This window comes from Neovison vison, chromosome 1, assembly GCF_020171115.1.
Source record: "Neovison vison isolate M4711 chromosome 1, ASM_NN_V1, whole genome shotgun sequence".
Taxonomy (NCBI): domain Eukaryota; kingdom Metazoa; phylum Chordata; class Mammalia; order Carnivora; family Mustelidae; genus Neogale; species Neogale vison.
Window position 1 is genome coordinate 254920725 of NC_058091.1, and position 15609 is coordinate 254936333.

The 15609-nt window shown below is 48.7% G+C and overlaps 1 protein-coding gene across 1 annotated transcript; it reads left to right on the forward strand.

Moving 5' to 3' along the window:
* The first annotated feature begins 11104 nt into the window (after positions 1-11104).
* Positions 11105-14030, forward strand: DUSP1 (dual specificity phosphatase 1). The gene is made up of 4 exons (XM_044229478.1): positions 11105-11552; positions 11841-11986; positions 12327-12546; positions 12986-14030. Exons 1-4 carry the CDS (start codon positions 11186-11188, stop codon positions 13354-13356), a joined length of 1104 nt encoding a protein of 367 aa, XP_044085413.1. The 5' UTR covers positions 11105-11185; the 3' UTR covers positions 13357-14030.
* Positions 14031-15609: the final 1579 nt, after the last annotated feature.

The following is a 15609-nucleotide window of genomic DNA, read 5'->3' on the forward strand; positions in this document are numbered from 1 at the left end:
CATTACTGAGCGTAAATTAGGGAACAGAGTATTAGCCCTTAAAAATAGCTAGGGCTGGGATGCCTGGGTGGCTCAGTTGGTTAAGCATCTGCCTTTGGCTCAGGTCATGATCTCAGGGTCCTAGGACCTAGTCCCACATCAGGCTCCCTGCTCAGCGGGGACCCTGCTTCTCCTCTGCCTGCTGCTCCCCCTGCTTGTGCTTGCTCTCTCTCTCCCTCTCTCCAACAAATAAATAAATAAAATGTTTAAAATAAATAAATAAAAACTAAAAGAACTAGGGCTTCTAAGATACACCAGAAACATCCCTGTTAATACTTTGGAAGACTCATTAAGTAACTAACTCGGTCCAGTTTAATAACAGTCCAATTTAAGGCTGTTTCTCCACACCCTATTAGTGATTCTCAGGATCTGGTATATATATCCATTTAAAATCTACCAGCAGAGGGACTTCTGGGTGGCTCAATGGGTAGGGCCTCTGCCTTTGACTCAGGTCATGATCTCAGGGCCCTGGTATTGAGCCCCACATTGGGATCTCTGCTCGGCAGGGAGCCTGCTCCCCCCCCCCCGCCTGCCTCTGCCTACTTGTGATCTCTGTTTGTCAAATAAATAAGTAAACAAATAAATCTTTAAAGAAAAAAAAAATCTATCAGCAGAGCTGGAGGGAGTACAGCTCTCCAAGGATTTGACAGTTACCAGATCACTGAGGGCTTGGTTTCCTCATCTGTAAACTGGAAACTCTTCACAAGGACAATTCGAAGATTGATGAGCTGGCTGTTGAAATAGTGCCTGGCCCCCACGGTGAGCGTCAGATCATGTTAACAATTATTCCCACGTCAGCCGAGCTGGCTGCTTTCAACGACAGCTTCTCTTTCACCTGCAGGTCCCTTTGAGGCCACGTGACTGGACCCCACCTTTCCCACCACAGAGACTCAACAGTTGTTCATGTTTTGCCATTACTTTGCGGTTTGCATATATATTTTTTTTCCAGACATTTAGAGCAAGTTGCTAACATCATGACCTTTCCCTGCTAAATTCTTCAGCATGCGTCTTTTAAGAATAAGGTACACTCCTGGGACGCCTGGGTGGCTCAGTTGGTTAAGCAGCTGCCTTCGGCTCAGGTCATGATCCCAGCGTCCTGGGATCGAGTCCCACATCGAGCTCCTTGCTCGGCAGGGAGCCTGCTTCTCCCTCTGCCTCTGCCTGCCTCTCTGTCTGCCTGTGCTCGCTCTCTCTCCCTCTCTCTCTGACAAATAAATAAATAAAATCTAAAAAAAAAAAAAAAAGAGAATAAGGTACGCTCCTAAGCAACCACCAAAATTAATGAGTCCATAATATCATCTAACAACCAGCCCCTGGTCAAATTTCCCTTGTTTCAGCAGAGGGTGCAGTCAAATTCTGAATTTTTTTTTTTAAAGATTTTATTTATTTATTTGTCAGAGAGAGAGAGAGCACAAGCAGGGGGAATGGCAGGTAGAAGGAGAAGGAGCCCGATGCAGGGCTCAGTCCCAGGACACTGGGATCATGACCTGAGCCCGTCAGATGCTTAGCTGACTGAGCCACTCAGGCATCCCACAAATTTTGGATTTTTGCCAACCTGATGGGTTAGTGTCTCAGTGTAGTTATAATGTTCTTGCCTCTTTTTTATTTATTTATTTATTTATTTGACAGAGAGAGAGAGAGAGAGAGAGAGAGATCACAAGTAGGGAGCCTGATGTGGGGCTTGATCCCAGGACCCTGGAATCATGACCCGAGCCGAAGGCAGACACTTAATGACTGAGCCACCCAGGCGCCCCTTTCATCTCTACTTCGAATCACTCCTTATATATTGGTGAAATTACCCTTTGTCTTTAAGTTATAGATATTGTCTCCCCTTTGTATATCTTAAAGCTTTGCTTATGGTGGTTTGTTTTCTCCATGAAAATCTTTTTTAAAATTTTGCTTTAAATTTATATGGTTGAATTCATCAAATTTTCCCCGTATTGTTTCTGAATTTTGACTCCTAAATTGAAAGGCTTTCCTCACTCCTGGTTTATAAAGGATCCCTTCACGTTTTCACCCAGAAGTTGTGAGGTTTCATTTTAAAAATCTGAATCTCAGGGCACTTGGGTGGCTCAGTCGGTTAAGCGTCTTTGGCTCAGGTTGTGATTCCATAGTCCTAGGATTGGGCCCTGCTTTGAGCTCCCTGCATAGTGGGGAGTCTGCTTCTCCCTCTCCTTCTGCCCCTCCCCCCTCCTCATGCCCTCATGCTCTCTCTCATGAATAACTGAAAAATCTTTTAAAAATAAAAATAAAAATTCTAAATCTTTGGTCTATTTGGTACTTAGGATTTGGTGAGGTATGGGCCCACTTTTACCTTTTTTTCAAAATGTCTATTCAGTTGTCCTAGGATCACTTATTTAAAAGTCCACAATTTGAGATGCCGTCTTGGTCATACATCAAACTTCCATACACAGGCAAATTTCTGGATTTTTCTATTCTGTTCCATTGCTCTGTCTGGCTACGCATGTTTCTAACGATACTATTTAAACTGCAGAGACTTTATGGCATTTAAAAATACCAAATAGGCGGGCACCTGGGTGGCTCAGTGGGTTAAAGCCTCTGCCTTCGGCTCAGGTCATGATCCCAAGGTCCTGGGATCGAGCCCCGCATCAGGCTCTCTGCTCAGTGGGGAGCCTGCTTTCTTCTCTCTCTCTGCCTGCCTCTCTGCCTACTTGTGATCTGTCTGTCAAATAAATAAATAAAAATCTTAAAAAAAAAATACTGAGTAGGGCTTACCCCCACTCCACTGCCCTTCTTTTTTAGTTTTCCTGGCTATTCTTGATGGTGTATTATTTCATATCAACTCCAGAATCAACTTGCTTAACTGCAGGAAAAAAAAAAAACTTCAGTATTTTCATGAAGGTCATGTGAAATGGATATATATACCTAGGCCAAATGGATATGGTTATGGTATTCATTGAGATATAATCTGATTCAAGAACATGTTATTATCAGGGGGCTCCTTTGGGGTAACAGGCTCTTAATAGGTTGAATTGTGTCTCTCCCAAAAGATATACCGAAGTCCTAACCCCTAATACCTTAGAATGTCACCTTATTTGGAAATAGAGTCTTTACAGAGGTAATTAAATTAAAATGAGGTCATTAGATTAGGCCCTAATCCAATATGACTGGTGTCACTATATAAAGGGGAAATTTGGACACAGACATGAGCCCCGGGAGAACACTGCGTGAACATGAAGGTAGAGGTCAAGGCGAGGGGCCAGCAAGCCACTGGCAACCAGAACAGGGGCATGGGACAGATTCTCCCTCATGGCCCTCAAAAGACACCAACCACTCCTATACCTTGGTTTCACGCCTCTGGCCTCCAGCATTGTGAGACAAATTTGTTTTTTAAGTCCACCTGCCTAGTTGTGCTTTGTTAAGCACCCCTTGCTGTCTACTACAGGCCCTTTGGAGGATCTCATAGGCCAGAAGTGAGTAGTCCAGCCACAACTTCAGGACATGGGGAAGCATTTGTGTGCTTTCCTATCCCTTACCCCAAGCAAGCCCAGTCTGCCTGAAGTTGGATGAGTGAACCAATGAACGCATTGGAAAGCTGGAGGTGTGACTTCACTCTCAATGGGTGGCCAGACCCATTGAGGTCAAGGCCAATGAATGAGTCATCTGTGAAATGTGGCTCAGTGAGTCAGGGAGGGCCAGGCAGAAAGCCCGAGTTTAGGGGATATTTTCTTTTCCCTTTCCTTTGGAACTTAGAATCGGCCCCCCTAAAAGCCATTAACCCCAGAAATAAACTGAAGTAGTGTAACACACCACCCTCAAGACACACCCACTGTGTGCTAGGGAAAGATAAGGACAAAGTACTTGGAAAACAGAGAGAATGAATATGAGGCAGTCAGCTGTGCCACTGACTTCCTGTGTGCCTTTGGATGTCCTAGTTAACTTCTCTGGGCCAGGGTTCCTCTATTTCTTCCCATGGGGGTGATAGTGGTACCTGTCTGACAGGGTTAGTGTCACAGCCATACAAGGAAATGAATATAAAGCACCTGGTAAAGGGCCAGGCTCAGTGCAAGTGCTCAACAGAGATGGGCAATGATTAATAATAAGAACTGCCCCTAGGGGCGCCTGGACGCTCAGTGGGTTAAGCCTCTGCCTTCGGCTCAGGTCATGATCTCAGGGTCTTGGGATGGAGCCCTGGCATCAGGCTCTCTGCTCAGCGAGGAGTCTGCTTCTCCCTCGCTCTCTCCCTGCCTCTCTGCCTACTCGTGATCTCTCTCTGACAAATAAATTTAAAAAAAAAAAAAAAGAAGAAGAAGAACTGCCCCTAAGTAATATACCCACAAAGGCAAAACCTTGATCCACAATTGAGTCTTCACCTATGACTTTGAACACGCTGCAGATCGCTCTTAATCCCTTCTTCCTTAGGGAAGTTTGGAATAGACCAGCCATGATCTCATTTGCTCCCTCTACCATTAATTAGTGTTTTCTAATTATGGAAAGGAAATTGTTTCAATTCATGCTGGTCTAAAATAAATTAACTAACAACAGAAAGGTGGCGTTTCTCACCATGGCGTCAGTTCCCCTGGATGCCCAGGGCGTGGCTCGGGGCTATGTTGGCAAGCTGTGTCCTTGGTTCAGGGACAAGCCTGTCTGAGTCATGGAGGCCCTGCTACTTCCTGGTTCCTCTCCTGGGCTCATCTTCATGTGTTTGTTCAACAAACCTGCTTTGCCAGGGACCAAGAGAGGCAAGAAGCCACATTCCATCTCCCAAGCTATTGGGAGAGACAGAAATGGTCAGCCATGGAGACGGTTCACACAAGATACTGGGGCTTCATCTGATCCTACAGCAAATCTGAGAGTCAGTCTCTTGAGGTTATTGCTGTCCCATTTTACAAGCGAGGAAACTGAGGCTCCTTGGGGGAAGCGGTCAATAATCAAAGCGCAACTCTCAGAGATATTTCATCCAGACATTTCTATTCTATGTCAGTCCTTCTGTCTCCGTGTAGACGTCCTCTCCTTTGGGCATCTTTCCCTCATAACCTTCTCCTAGCTGAGTAGGGGTCCTTTTTTTGGCCTCCCCAATCTGTACCCTGACACTTAGCACCTGAATTGTACTCATTTATTAAGAAGCATGTCCCCCTATCAAAGCTCATTAATCGAATGGCTGCAGTGTTTTAATTCCTGCCCATCTCAAACCTTTTACTGTACTGCATTTTACTGGACATGAGAGGTCAGCAATTCTAAGACCCCCTCACTAATTTATGTGCCATTAAGAAGGAAAGCCTGGGTGGCTCAGTGGGTTAAAGTCTCTGCCTTCGGCTCAGGTAATGGTCTCAGGGTCCTGGGATAGAGCCCTTGCATCGGGCTCTCTGCTCAGCAGGGAGCCTGCTTCCTCCTCTCTGCCTGCCTCTCTGACTACTGTAACCTCTATCAAATAAATAAATAAATAAATCTTAAAAATAAAAAGGAAGGTAAAATGCTACCAATTAATTATGTCAATTAACTATGATATGCCTCTGACTGTAAGTCACATTCCACTTTGAGGAATGTTAAAATATAAAAAAAATGGGCCTTAGTCTCAATGAAATTTATTATAAAAACAATTACTGCTTTTATTTTTATTTATTTTTTTAGAGAGGGGGGAGAGAGAGAGAGAGGCAGAGGTCAGAGGGCAGAGGACGAGGGAAAATCTTCAGCAGGCTCCACGCCCAGTGCAGAACCTGATCCCACGACCCTGAGATCATGACCTGAGTGGAAATACTGAGTCGGATGCTTAACTGACTGAGCCACGCATGTGCCCCAACAATTACTGCTTTTAAACACATCCTAGGGGAAGAAGAGTTTATAAATACCCACATATTAATAATAACAAAGTTTACTAAACACGCTGTGCCAGGCATTGTTCTAAAGTGCTCTTCATTCATGATCTCATATCAGAGGTTGGCAAACGTTTCCTGTAAAAGGCCAGAGGTAAATATTTTAGGCTTCGTGAGCCATAAAGTGTCTCAACTACTCACCTCTCATTGTAGTGTGAAAGCAGCCACAGGGGATATGTAAACCAACAGGTGTGGGTATGTTCCAATAAAACTTTGTTGACAGACACCAGAATTTGAATTTTATGCAACTTTCTTATGTCACAGAATAGTATTCTTCTTTTTGATTTTTTTTCCACAACCATTGGACATGTAAAAAACCATTCTTAGCTTGTGGGTGGTACCAAAAGAGGGAGTGGTCTCGATTTGGATCAGGAGCTGTAGTTCACTGACCCGTGTCCCATATGTTCTTCATACCGGCCCTATAAGATGCTATTATTATCCTCCTTTTTCACACGAGGAAACTGAGTCTTTGAGAGGTAAAGTGACTTTCCCAAGGACACACAGCTGATGAGTGGTCAAGCTGGGAGTCTAAGTCAAACAGTCTAACTCTATATCTTGTCTTTTACAAGTTTCCCTAAATAGAGTGAATATGATTTACCCTAAATATGCTCGCCTTCTAATATTTTTTTAACTTTTCTTCCCCTGATTACAACAGTTCCACATTCATGTTGAAAAATTCAAACCATATGGAGTTTTAAGGAAGAAAATGAAAGTAACTCCACCCCCTGGAGATGAATGCCACAGTTTTTGAACACCAGCTCTCACAATGCTGACTAGACCCAGAATGTTCTGAACACTGTGTGACTTTGGATAGGTTGCCTAACCTTTCTGAGCTCCCATCGCTCAGAAGAGAGGGCTGACTCAGATGGTGCGGCTCCCTAGCCCCTCTCAGGCCTGCCTCTGGGTATGTGTTTGTAAGGATTGTGCAACAGCAGCTGTTCTGCTCTAACTGCTTGGGTGTGGAGAGTAGAGTCACCCCTTGCCAGCCCCTCAAGTGGTCCCCGCCTCTGCCTCACCCAAATCCCAAACACAGAGTGAATTCAGACAGCAGGGACACCAGGGCAGGATTTGGGGGTCCTAAGAGGTTCAGGGTCCCTCTGGGGCCAGCGCCAGGAACCCTTCTGCCCAGTGAGCAGAGTTCCAGGCAAGCGGGAAGTCAGGGGCTTCTGCCAGCGCTGCCTAGGATGGGACACACAGGCAGAGGCCCTAACAAACTGAGGTTCCTACAGCAGGAGGCCTGGGCCCTGCTCCATCTCAGTTGGACAGGGCCAGGCATTGGATCTGTGTCTGAGGATTACCAGCTGTGTGACCTTGGGCACATTCCCTCTCTAAACCTGTTTCCCTGCCTGAAAAACGGGTTAACAACCACCTCACCATTCTTTTTTTTAAGATTTTATTTATTTGACAGAGAGAGCAAGCAAGCGCATCCACAAGCACAGGGAGAGAACCTCTCACAGGTTACCTCAGCTCACTGTCCCCTGTGAGTGTGGGCAAGCCGCTTAGCATGTGAGCTTTGGGGAGGAGCAGGGGGAGAGAGAGAGAAACAGGCTCTCCACTGAGCAGAGAACCCGATGCGGGGCTTGATCCCAGAACCCTGAGACCATGACCTGAGCAGCCACTTCACGGAGTGAGCTCCCCAAGTGCCCAACACTGATTAGTTCTTTAGATGATACTATAAGGCAGATGACACAGAGGAGAAGCTTAATAAATGACCATTTCTGACCCCGTCTCTTCATTGATTTTTCGACAGTATGCTTTTAAAATGTTCTTCCACCATGCCACAGATTACCAACCTACTATACACCATGGCTGCATCCAAGGTCATAGGGTGTGGAAGTCCAAAGATGAGAAAAACAGTACTTGCCCTCAAGTAACTCAGGGAGGGTAAGCTAAAGATCAAAGAGACTTTTACACAATCAGAATGTTTGGACAAAGTCCTCCAGGACCCAAGGGCAGGAGAAGTTGGAGAAACCAGGGAAGGCTTCATGGAGATGCCACTTTGGCTGGGTCTCGGGGGATGGAGAAAGATATTGCTGAGCCCCCAAGAGACAGCATCATGGCAGGGGGAGGGGGAGCAGTGTGAGCAAAGGTGTGGGGGTGGGAACACAGGCTCACAGAGTTCTCCTAGAGAACAACAAGAGAGCCAATGACAGTAACAGGGGGCTGGGCCGAATGGATGTCTGCGGCCAAGGATGGTGGGCTTTGGGTTTGGTAGGAAAGGTGGAGTCATGGAAGGTACAGAGCAAAGGCAGGAGCTGTCACACAGCACAGTCCAAGGCCTGTGGGTTCTGAAAGAGAACAGGGCAGGCAGGAGCCAGCTCCTCCTGAGAGTACCCATTCTGGGTGTGATCCACTCGGGCCCTTTCTCACATATGGTTCTACTTAGTTCTAGATGGATAGTATTCCTGGTTTATATATGGGGAAACCAAAGCTCACATGCTAAGTGGCTTGCCCACACTCACAGGGGACAGTGAGCTGAGGTAACCTGTGAGAGGTTCTCCTGCTCTGGGAACCCAGCACAGACCCAAAATCCATTCTGAGGGCAGGAGTTGGACAGAGCTTGTAGGATAATGTCATCCCTGACTACCTTGAGTCCCCCACAGTCCCGGGGCCCTTGTCATTATTGCTGTCACAGGAAGGAGGGAGTGGAGATGCAGCAAGGGGAAGTGAATTATTTAAGGCTACACATTGAGGGTGGGGAGTCCAGGCCTTCTGTGTTCAAACCCTTCCCACTACCCCCACCCCCAACTGCCTCTAGGTTTATTTCTAAGCCGTCTAAAACTGGAAGAAGCCCAGGTCAGAAAGACCCAATTCCCTCCCAAGTCAACATCCACTGATTTCACATTCCTTCATGGCCCTGTGCCTGCCAGGCCCACAACTCCAGCCCCACTACCATCACCAGAGAACAGAGAACACCAGACCGTCTCTCTGACTCAATCTTCAGCCAGCAGCAGCCTCCCCACTGTCTAGGCTGGGGTCTTTAGCCATACCATTACCACTGCCGACCCCCCACCCCCCACCAGAGCCATGGTGTTGGCTGGTCTCAAGGAGGGACCTTTTCCTGAACTGGGCCTCTGACCCAACCACACCTACCAGTGTTCTGTGGGGACCTTCTCTCCAGGTTCTGATGCCAAACAGTGGCATGGTGCTAGAAGAACAGCTTGCTGGGAAGGGGGAAACAGGAGATTTAATGAGTCATAATGGGAAGGGGTAGGATAAGGCCTGGGTTCCTTACCCTTACCATCTCTCACTTGGGCCTCAAACCATCCACCGAGTAGGCAATTGTAAACCCATTCTACAGTTGTGGGCTTAGAGGCTCGGTAGGGAAAGAGACGAGCCTAGGATTACCCAGAAATAAAAGAACAGCATGGTGGGTCAAACTATGCTCTTTCCAGAAAAGGATAAAGAGGAAAAACCCACAGAGCTCAGCAGATACCTGACTCTGAGGCCAGACTGTGCTACCACCACTATAATGGCTGTATAAAAAGGGTTTTCTTTCTTTCTTTTTTTTTTAATGTGGGTGGGAGAAGATATAATGAAAGCTCTTGGTTGAAAAAAAATGGGGGCAGATAAAGTTGGTATGCTGTGAAAAGTCAGCAGCTGTAACATTTTATGATTCAATGCAAAAAATATGTTGAGTTCCTCAGCTCAATAAGTAGTATAAACAAAGAAATTTTTTCTCTTTTTGAAAAGATATAGGGAGGGTGTTGCCATTATCTGAGGACCTCAATGTTCATCTAAAGGTTGAAAATGTCCTTTAAGTAAACGCACTCAACCCGGAAATTTTCTAGAACGTAGGCAGAAAGTTTGAGCATGTGTGAACACAGAAGCTAAACAAGGCAAATGCAGAAGTTGTCCCAGTGATACAGTCCACAGATCAACGACACAGGGTCCTTGAAATCCCCATCCCATCCCCCCCCCTCAGCGGGAGAGGGGAAGAAACCGCAGAATGTTCCTGACTCGGCACCCTGGCCAGGTGGCGCAATATTTATGTTTGTGTACCTAGCACCTCGGCGCCGCCCTCCCTGCCCAGGGGGCCGTCACTCCGCTCGGGTGGCCGCATGGGCTCTGCCCAAACGTTCGTCCTCAACTCCTGAAGCGCCGTAGTACTGGATTTCGAATTTAGTCCACATAGACGGTGAGAGTCGGCGTGGGGATCGAAACCCCGAGTTTAGGGCATAGTGGGCGCCCAGAGTACAGACAGAGAGAGCGGTCTCAAGCCAACGTGGCCAGAAACGTGTCCGGTGACCTCTGGAGGGCAGTGTCGAGCCACGCTGGGGGCGGCGGGGGGGGGGGTTCACCTCCCCAAATGCAGAACTCCGCAATCCACCAGGGCACCTTATGACCCCATACTTGCGATTTCAGCCCCCTTACCCGCCTTTCTTGGCTCAAAGCCCTCTAGGAACGACGTGATTAGAAATAACTTCCCACAGTGGGGCTTCCATTGGAAGGCATTTTACTTGTTTAAACATATTATTTTCTTAAGTGACAGGAGGACAAGGCTGGGAAACGGGAAAACAATCCCCTAAACTTCTGGGGGAACCCGAGTTTTCCGCGCGTACTGGTGACGAGGAAATGGGCGAAACGGACACACTTGTATGCAAAGACGCAGGAAGCCCCTTGCCGCCGGCCGCGGCAGCAGAGGGGCGCGGGGAGGGGCACTGGGGAGGAGAAGGGGCGGAGAGGCCACTGGCTGGCTGCCCGCTCTCCCAGCCGCTCGGATTCCGGAGGTCAGAGTTTGGCTGGCAGCGCGCCCGCCACCTCTCCTCCCCCCGGGTCCGGAGAGCCGCGCAGGCCGGATCCCCGGGGACGCGCCAGGCGCAGGCCGGACGGCCGGACTGGGGCCTGAGCCAGCAAGCAGCCAGCGGATCCCGCTCCGAGGCAGATGACGTCTTCGCCTCTGGCTCCGCCGGCGCCAAGCCTGGCAGGGCGGGTGACGTCACCATATGGTCACGTGATCACCATTCAAACAAACAACTCCCCTCCCCCGGCGCGCCCGCTTCTCCCCGCCCCTCCCCGCCCCGCCGAGAGGCGGCATATAAACCGGTTCCCCGCGGGCCGAGCTCGCTGCGAAGGACGCCGGGCTGTGATAGGTGTGTTTGGGGCTGGAAGGGCAGTCGGGGGAGCAGCAAAGAAGCCTAGGCGGCCGAGAGCCCCGCGCGACGCCTCCCTCACTCAGTCTAGGCGTAGTTTGGGGTTCGGCGCAGGGAGAACTAGGGTCGGGCTTTTCCTCGAAAGCCGCTGCCCTACCCTTGGCTTCCGAGGACAAAAGAGCACCGGGAACAGGCACGCTGGGGGCGCTAGGGCCGGCCATGGTCATGGAAGTGGGCTCCCTGGACGCCGGAGGCCTGCGGACGCTGCTTCGGGAGCGCGCCGCGCAGTGCCTGCTGCTGGACTGCCGCTCCTTCTTCGCTTTCAACGCCGGCCACATCGCCGGCTCGGTCAACGTGCGCTTCAGCACCATCGTGCGGCGCCGGGCCAAGGGCGCCATGGGTCTGGAGCACATCGTGCCCAACGCCGAACTGCGGGGCCGCCTCTTGGCGGGCGCCTACCACGCCGTGGTGCTGCTGGACGAGCGCAGCGCCGCCCTGGACGGCGCCAAGAGAGACGGCACCTTGGCCTTGGCCGCCGGCGCGCTCTGCCGAGAGGCGCGCGCCACTCAGGTCTTCTTCCTCAAAGGTACGCCCTCGGGGAAGTTCTGGCGCCGCACGCCCCAACCCCCGCCACGCCGCCTTGCCGCGAGACCCCTGGCCCTCGGCCCCTTCGGGTTATCCCACCTGGAGCGCGTGGGCGCCGGAGCCCTATTCCGGGGACTTGTCTTTGGCTTTGTTTGGCTTTAAGAACAAAGACTTTGCCTGGGCCTCTCCGGGGTAAACTTCAGCCCTGGTTGGCGCGGGATTGATTAGATGAAGGTGCCCTGTCCCCGACGATACTAATGGAAACAAGTATGTCTCTTTGTCTTCCCAGGAGGATATGAAGCTTTTTCAGCCTCCTATCCGGAGCTGTGCAGCAAACAGTCGACCCCCATGGGGCTCAGCCTTCCCCTGAGTACCAGCGTCCCTGACAGCGCTGAATCAGGGTGCAGTTCTTGCAGCACCCCGCTCTATGATCAGGTTAGTAGGGGGCCTGTGCTGAGGGTGGGTTCAAAGGCCTGGAAGAGCAGTACTAGTGAGAATATCCAAAATAACCTTTAAGTTTTTAAGGAGGGACACACAGGGCTACTAATTTATCCCACAGTTAAGGGGTCTAATGGAGGGGAGGCTAATTGCTGACACTACAGAAATGAAATTGAGGCAAATGGGTTTAGTCCCCTATTTATTTATACTCTAACAATAGTGCTAAACATACCCAGTATCTACAGCTGACTTTTCTAGCAGGGAGTTTTTGTGGGTGTGGGCACCAGCATTGACTTTGAGCAAAGCTTGACAAGTGTTGGATATTTCTGGATTTCAGGGTGGCCCAGTGGAGATCCTGCCCTTTCTGTACCTGGGCAGTGCCTATCATGCTTCCCGAAAAGACATGCTGGATGCCCTGGGCATCACTGCCTTGATCAATGTCTCAGCCAATTGTCCCAACCATTTTGAGGGTCACTACCAGTACAAGAGCATCCCTGTGGAAGACAACCACAAGGCGGACATCAGCTCCTGGTTCAACGAGGCTATTGACTTCATAGGTAAATGGACAGACAGATGCCTGGGACTTCTGCCTTGCTCCCCCCATTTTAGTCACCATGCCCAACTCTATGGCAAGGAATTGAATGACATTCGCCTGAGCCTTTCTCCATACATTAACTGTCAGTCTGGTGTGGGCAACATCCTTGCAAAATAGGGATTTGATGTCCTATTCAACAAATTAGCAAACGGAGGCTCAGAAAGTTGAATTGACTTAACTTATCCAAGATCAGTTGGCTTCGTGGAGATGCCTGGTCTTGGTTTAAATCCCTTGCTGTTCTCTGCACAATGCCCACGTTGCCTCCGCAGAGCACTGTTTGATGGCATGAGGTGATGTTGCCATTCTCTGGATAGGACACACCCGTTTCTTAGGCACCCGCTGCCTGGGGTTGGGGTTGTTCCCCCGAGCTCTGGAGTAACTGGCCATCCTTTGTTTTCCAGACTCCATCAAGAATGCTGGAGGAAGGGTGTTTGTCCACTGCCAGGCAGGCATTTCCCGGTCAGCTACCATCTGCCTTGCTTACCTCATGAGGACTAACCGAGTCAAGCTGGATGAGGCCTTTGAGTTTGTGAAGCAGAGGAGAAGCATCATTTCCCCCAACTTCAGCTTCATGGGCCAGCTGCTGCAGTTTGAGTCCCAGGTCCTGGCCCCACACTGCTCAGCAGAGGCCGGGAGCCCCGCCATGGCTGTGCTGGACCGCGGCACCTCCACCACCACTGTCTTCAACTTCCCTGTCTCCATCCCCGTCCACTCCACGAACAGTGCATTGAGCTACCTTCAGAGCCCCATTACGACCTCTCCCAGCTGCTGAAAGTCCACGGGAGGTAACCTCCACAACTCACCGGGACTCTCGGCTCCTTGAGGAGAAATGCAATAACTCTGGGGAGGGTGCTTGTGAGGGCTGGTCCTTATTTATTTAATTTAACCCCGAGTTCCACTGGGTTCCTAAGCAGTCATAGTGATGACGTTGCATCAAGATGTTTGCTGAACTCAGCACGTTCAGGACCAATATATATAGTGGGTACATCAAGTCCCTCTGACAAAATGGGGCAGAAGAGAAAGGACTCCATGTATGAGCCGATTTCTTTTTGCTTGCTCCTGTTTTTTTGTAGGAACTCTTCATGCTTGACATACCTACCAGTATTATCATTCCTGACGACACATACCTATGAGAATATACCTTATTTATTTTTGTGGAGGTGGTCTGCCTTCACAAATGTCAGTGTCTACTCCTAGAAGAACCAAATACCTCAATTTTTGTGTTTGAGTACTGTAATATCCTGTAAATACACCCTAAGCAGGTCTGTGTTCAGCACTGATGGAAAGCACCAGTGTTAGTTTTTTGGTTTTTTTTCAGTTGCCAGCAGTTGTATGTTTGATTATTTATGAACTGAAATAATATATTTCTTCTTTTAAGAAGACATTTTGTTACATAAGGATGACTTTTTTTATACAACAGAATAAATTATGGCATTTCTATTGAAATCTCAATGGTTTTATTTCTTGGGCAGTCCCAACTAATCCCTCTCCCATGAGTGAACCAGAACCTGGACAAGAGCCTCACAGATGTGTGTCTTGGGATCTGGTGATGGCTGGGTTCAAGGGAGGTAGAAAAGTGTGATCTATCATGGAAAGCCAGGTGTCACAGCTGACCTCTTGAGTATCAGATCCAAGTGTCCCCGTATTTCTACCATGTTACACAGGGAACCCAAGTGTTCCCAGAGCCAAAAGGAATGACCATTTGCTTGGGTTGCCTTTTTAAAATACTCTACCCAGGGTAATATAAAAATCCACCCTCTTTCCTGAACTGTGCTAGAACACCAGACATAAACGTGTTCCTGTTATGTGTAAGGTAGTGCGTGCTACCTGCTCCCCAAACAACTCAGCAGGACCCTTTTGCAGACAGAGATGCTGAGACCCAGCATAGCTAAGTGGCAGTGGGGGGAATCAGGGCCTCCATCTGTTTTGTTCCCTAATTCTGTGTGGCTTACACTTTATCACTCCTCTCACGTGCCCTTTTTCTTTTTTTGTTTCTTTTCTTTTTTTCTTTTTTTTTTTTTTTTTGCCATTGAAAAGACCTTTATGAAAAGAATACGAAGCACTATGAGCGAATACAATACTGATGAATCACCTGAAATTCCCACCCTTCACCTGACCATTAAAGCTTTGGAATACATCCATGCTAGCATCTTTATATACATACACACACACACACACACACATACACATACTGAATTTTCGGTAGCTGCCTCCAGGTCACTTGCTGGTCTGATTTCATAATTTCGTTGAAGATAGACAATCAAATCTGATTTGCTCTAGGGCAAGATTCTAGATTTTTACTCTGGTGGAACAGGCCAAAACAGAGAAGGTGTAATTGACTACCACCCATAATCCAGTCTATAATGTTGAATTAAATAGTAGTGAAGCTCTTGGGTTCCTGGCCCCTTAGCTCTGGTCCCTACCCGTTCACCCCCCCAACATGTTTCTGGACATAGTGATTTAGGAAGTCGAAAAGGAAACCTCTTCTCCAATAATGACCCTGAACAGTGGTCCTGGTCCAGCCATAGTCATTTAAGGCCTTGACACACAATCAGTGACCTTGACCTTTCCCCACTGGTTCACCATCTGCCACTTGACTCTCATGGCCTGAAAGATCCCTGTGTTCTGAGTTCTAAGAACTTAGCCTGAGCTGGCAAGCTCATTTCCTTGGCTGGGCTTTCAACTGCAAGTGTGTTCACGTCTTTCAAAACAAACCGTACCCAGTGTTTTTATCAAACCCTAGAAATTTACTATGGCGAATATCTCCTTTCGTGGAAACATACCAGCAACTTCAGGTCCGCGGCAGATGCCATGGCTGACTTCCCCGTGGGCTCAGGCCATCACTTTCTGCTTGGCAGGCACTGGCTGAACCAAAATTAATCTCCAGTGTGATCCACGCAGTGGAAAAATACAGCGGCTGCCTAAGGGAGCGGCCAGTGAAAACAATTCACTCACTTCTCCCAGTGCAAGTTGCTCTACTCCCACAACCTCAGGAGAACAGGGGTGATAACCCTCTTCACGTATC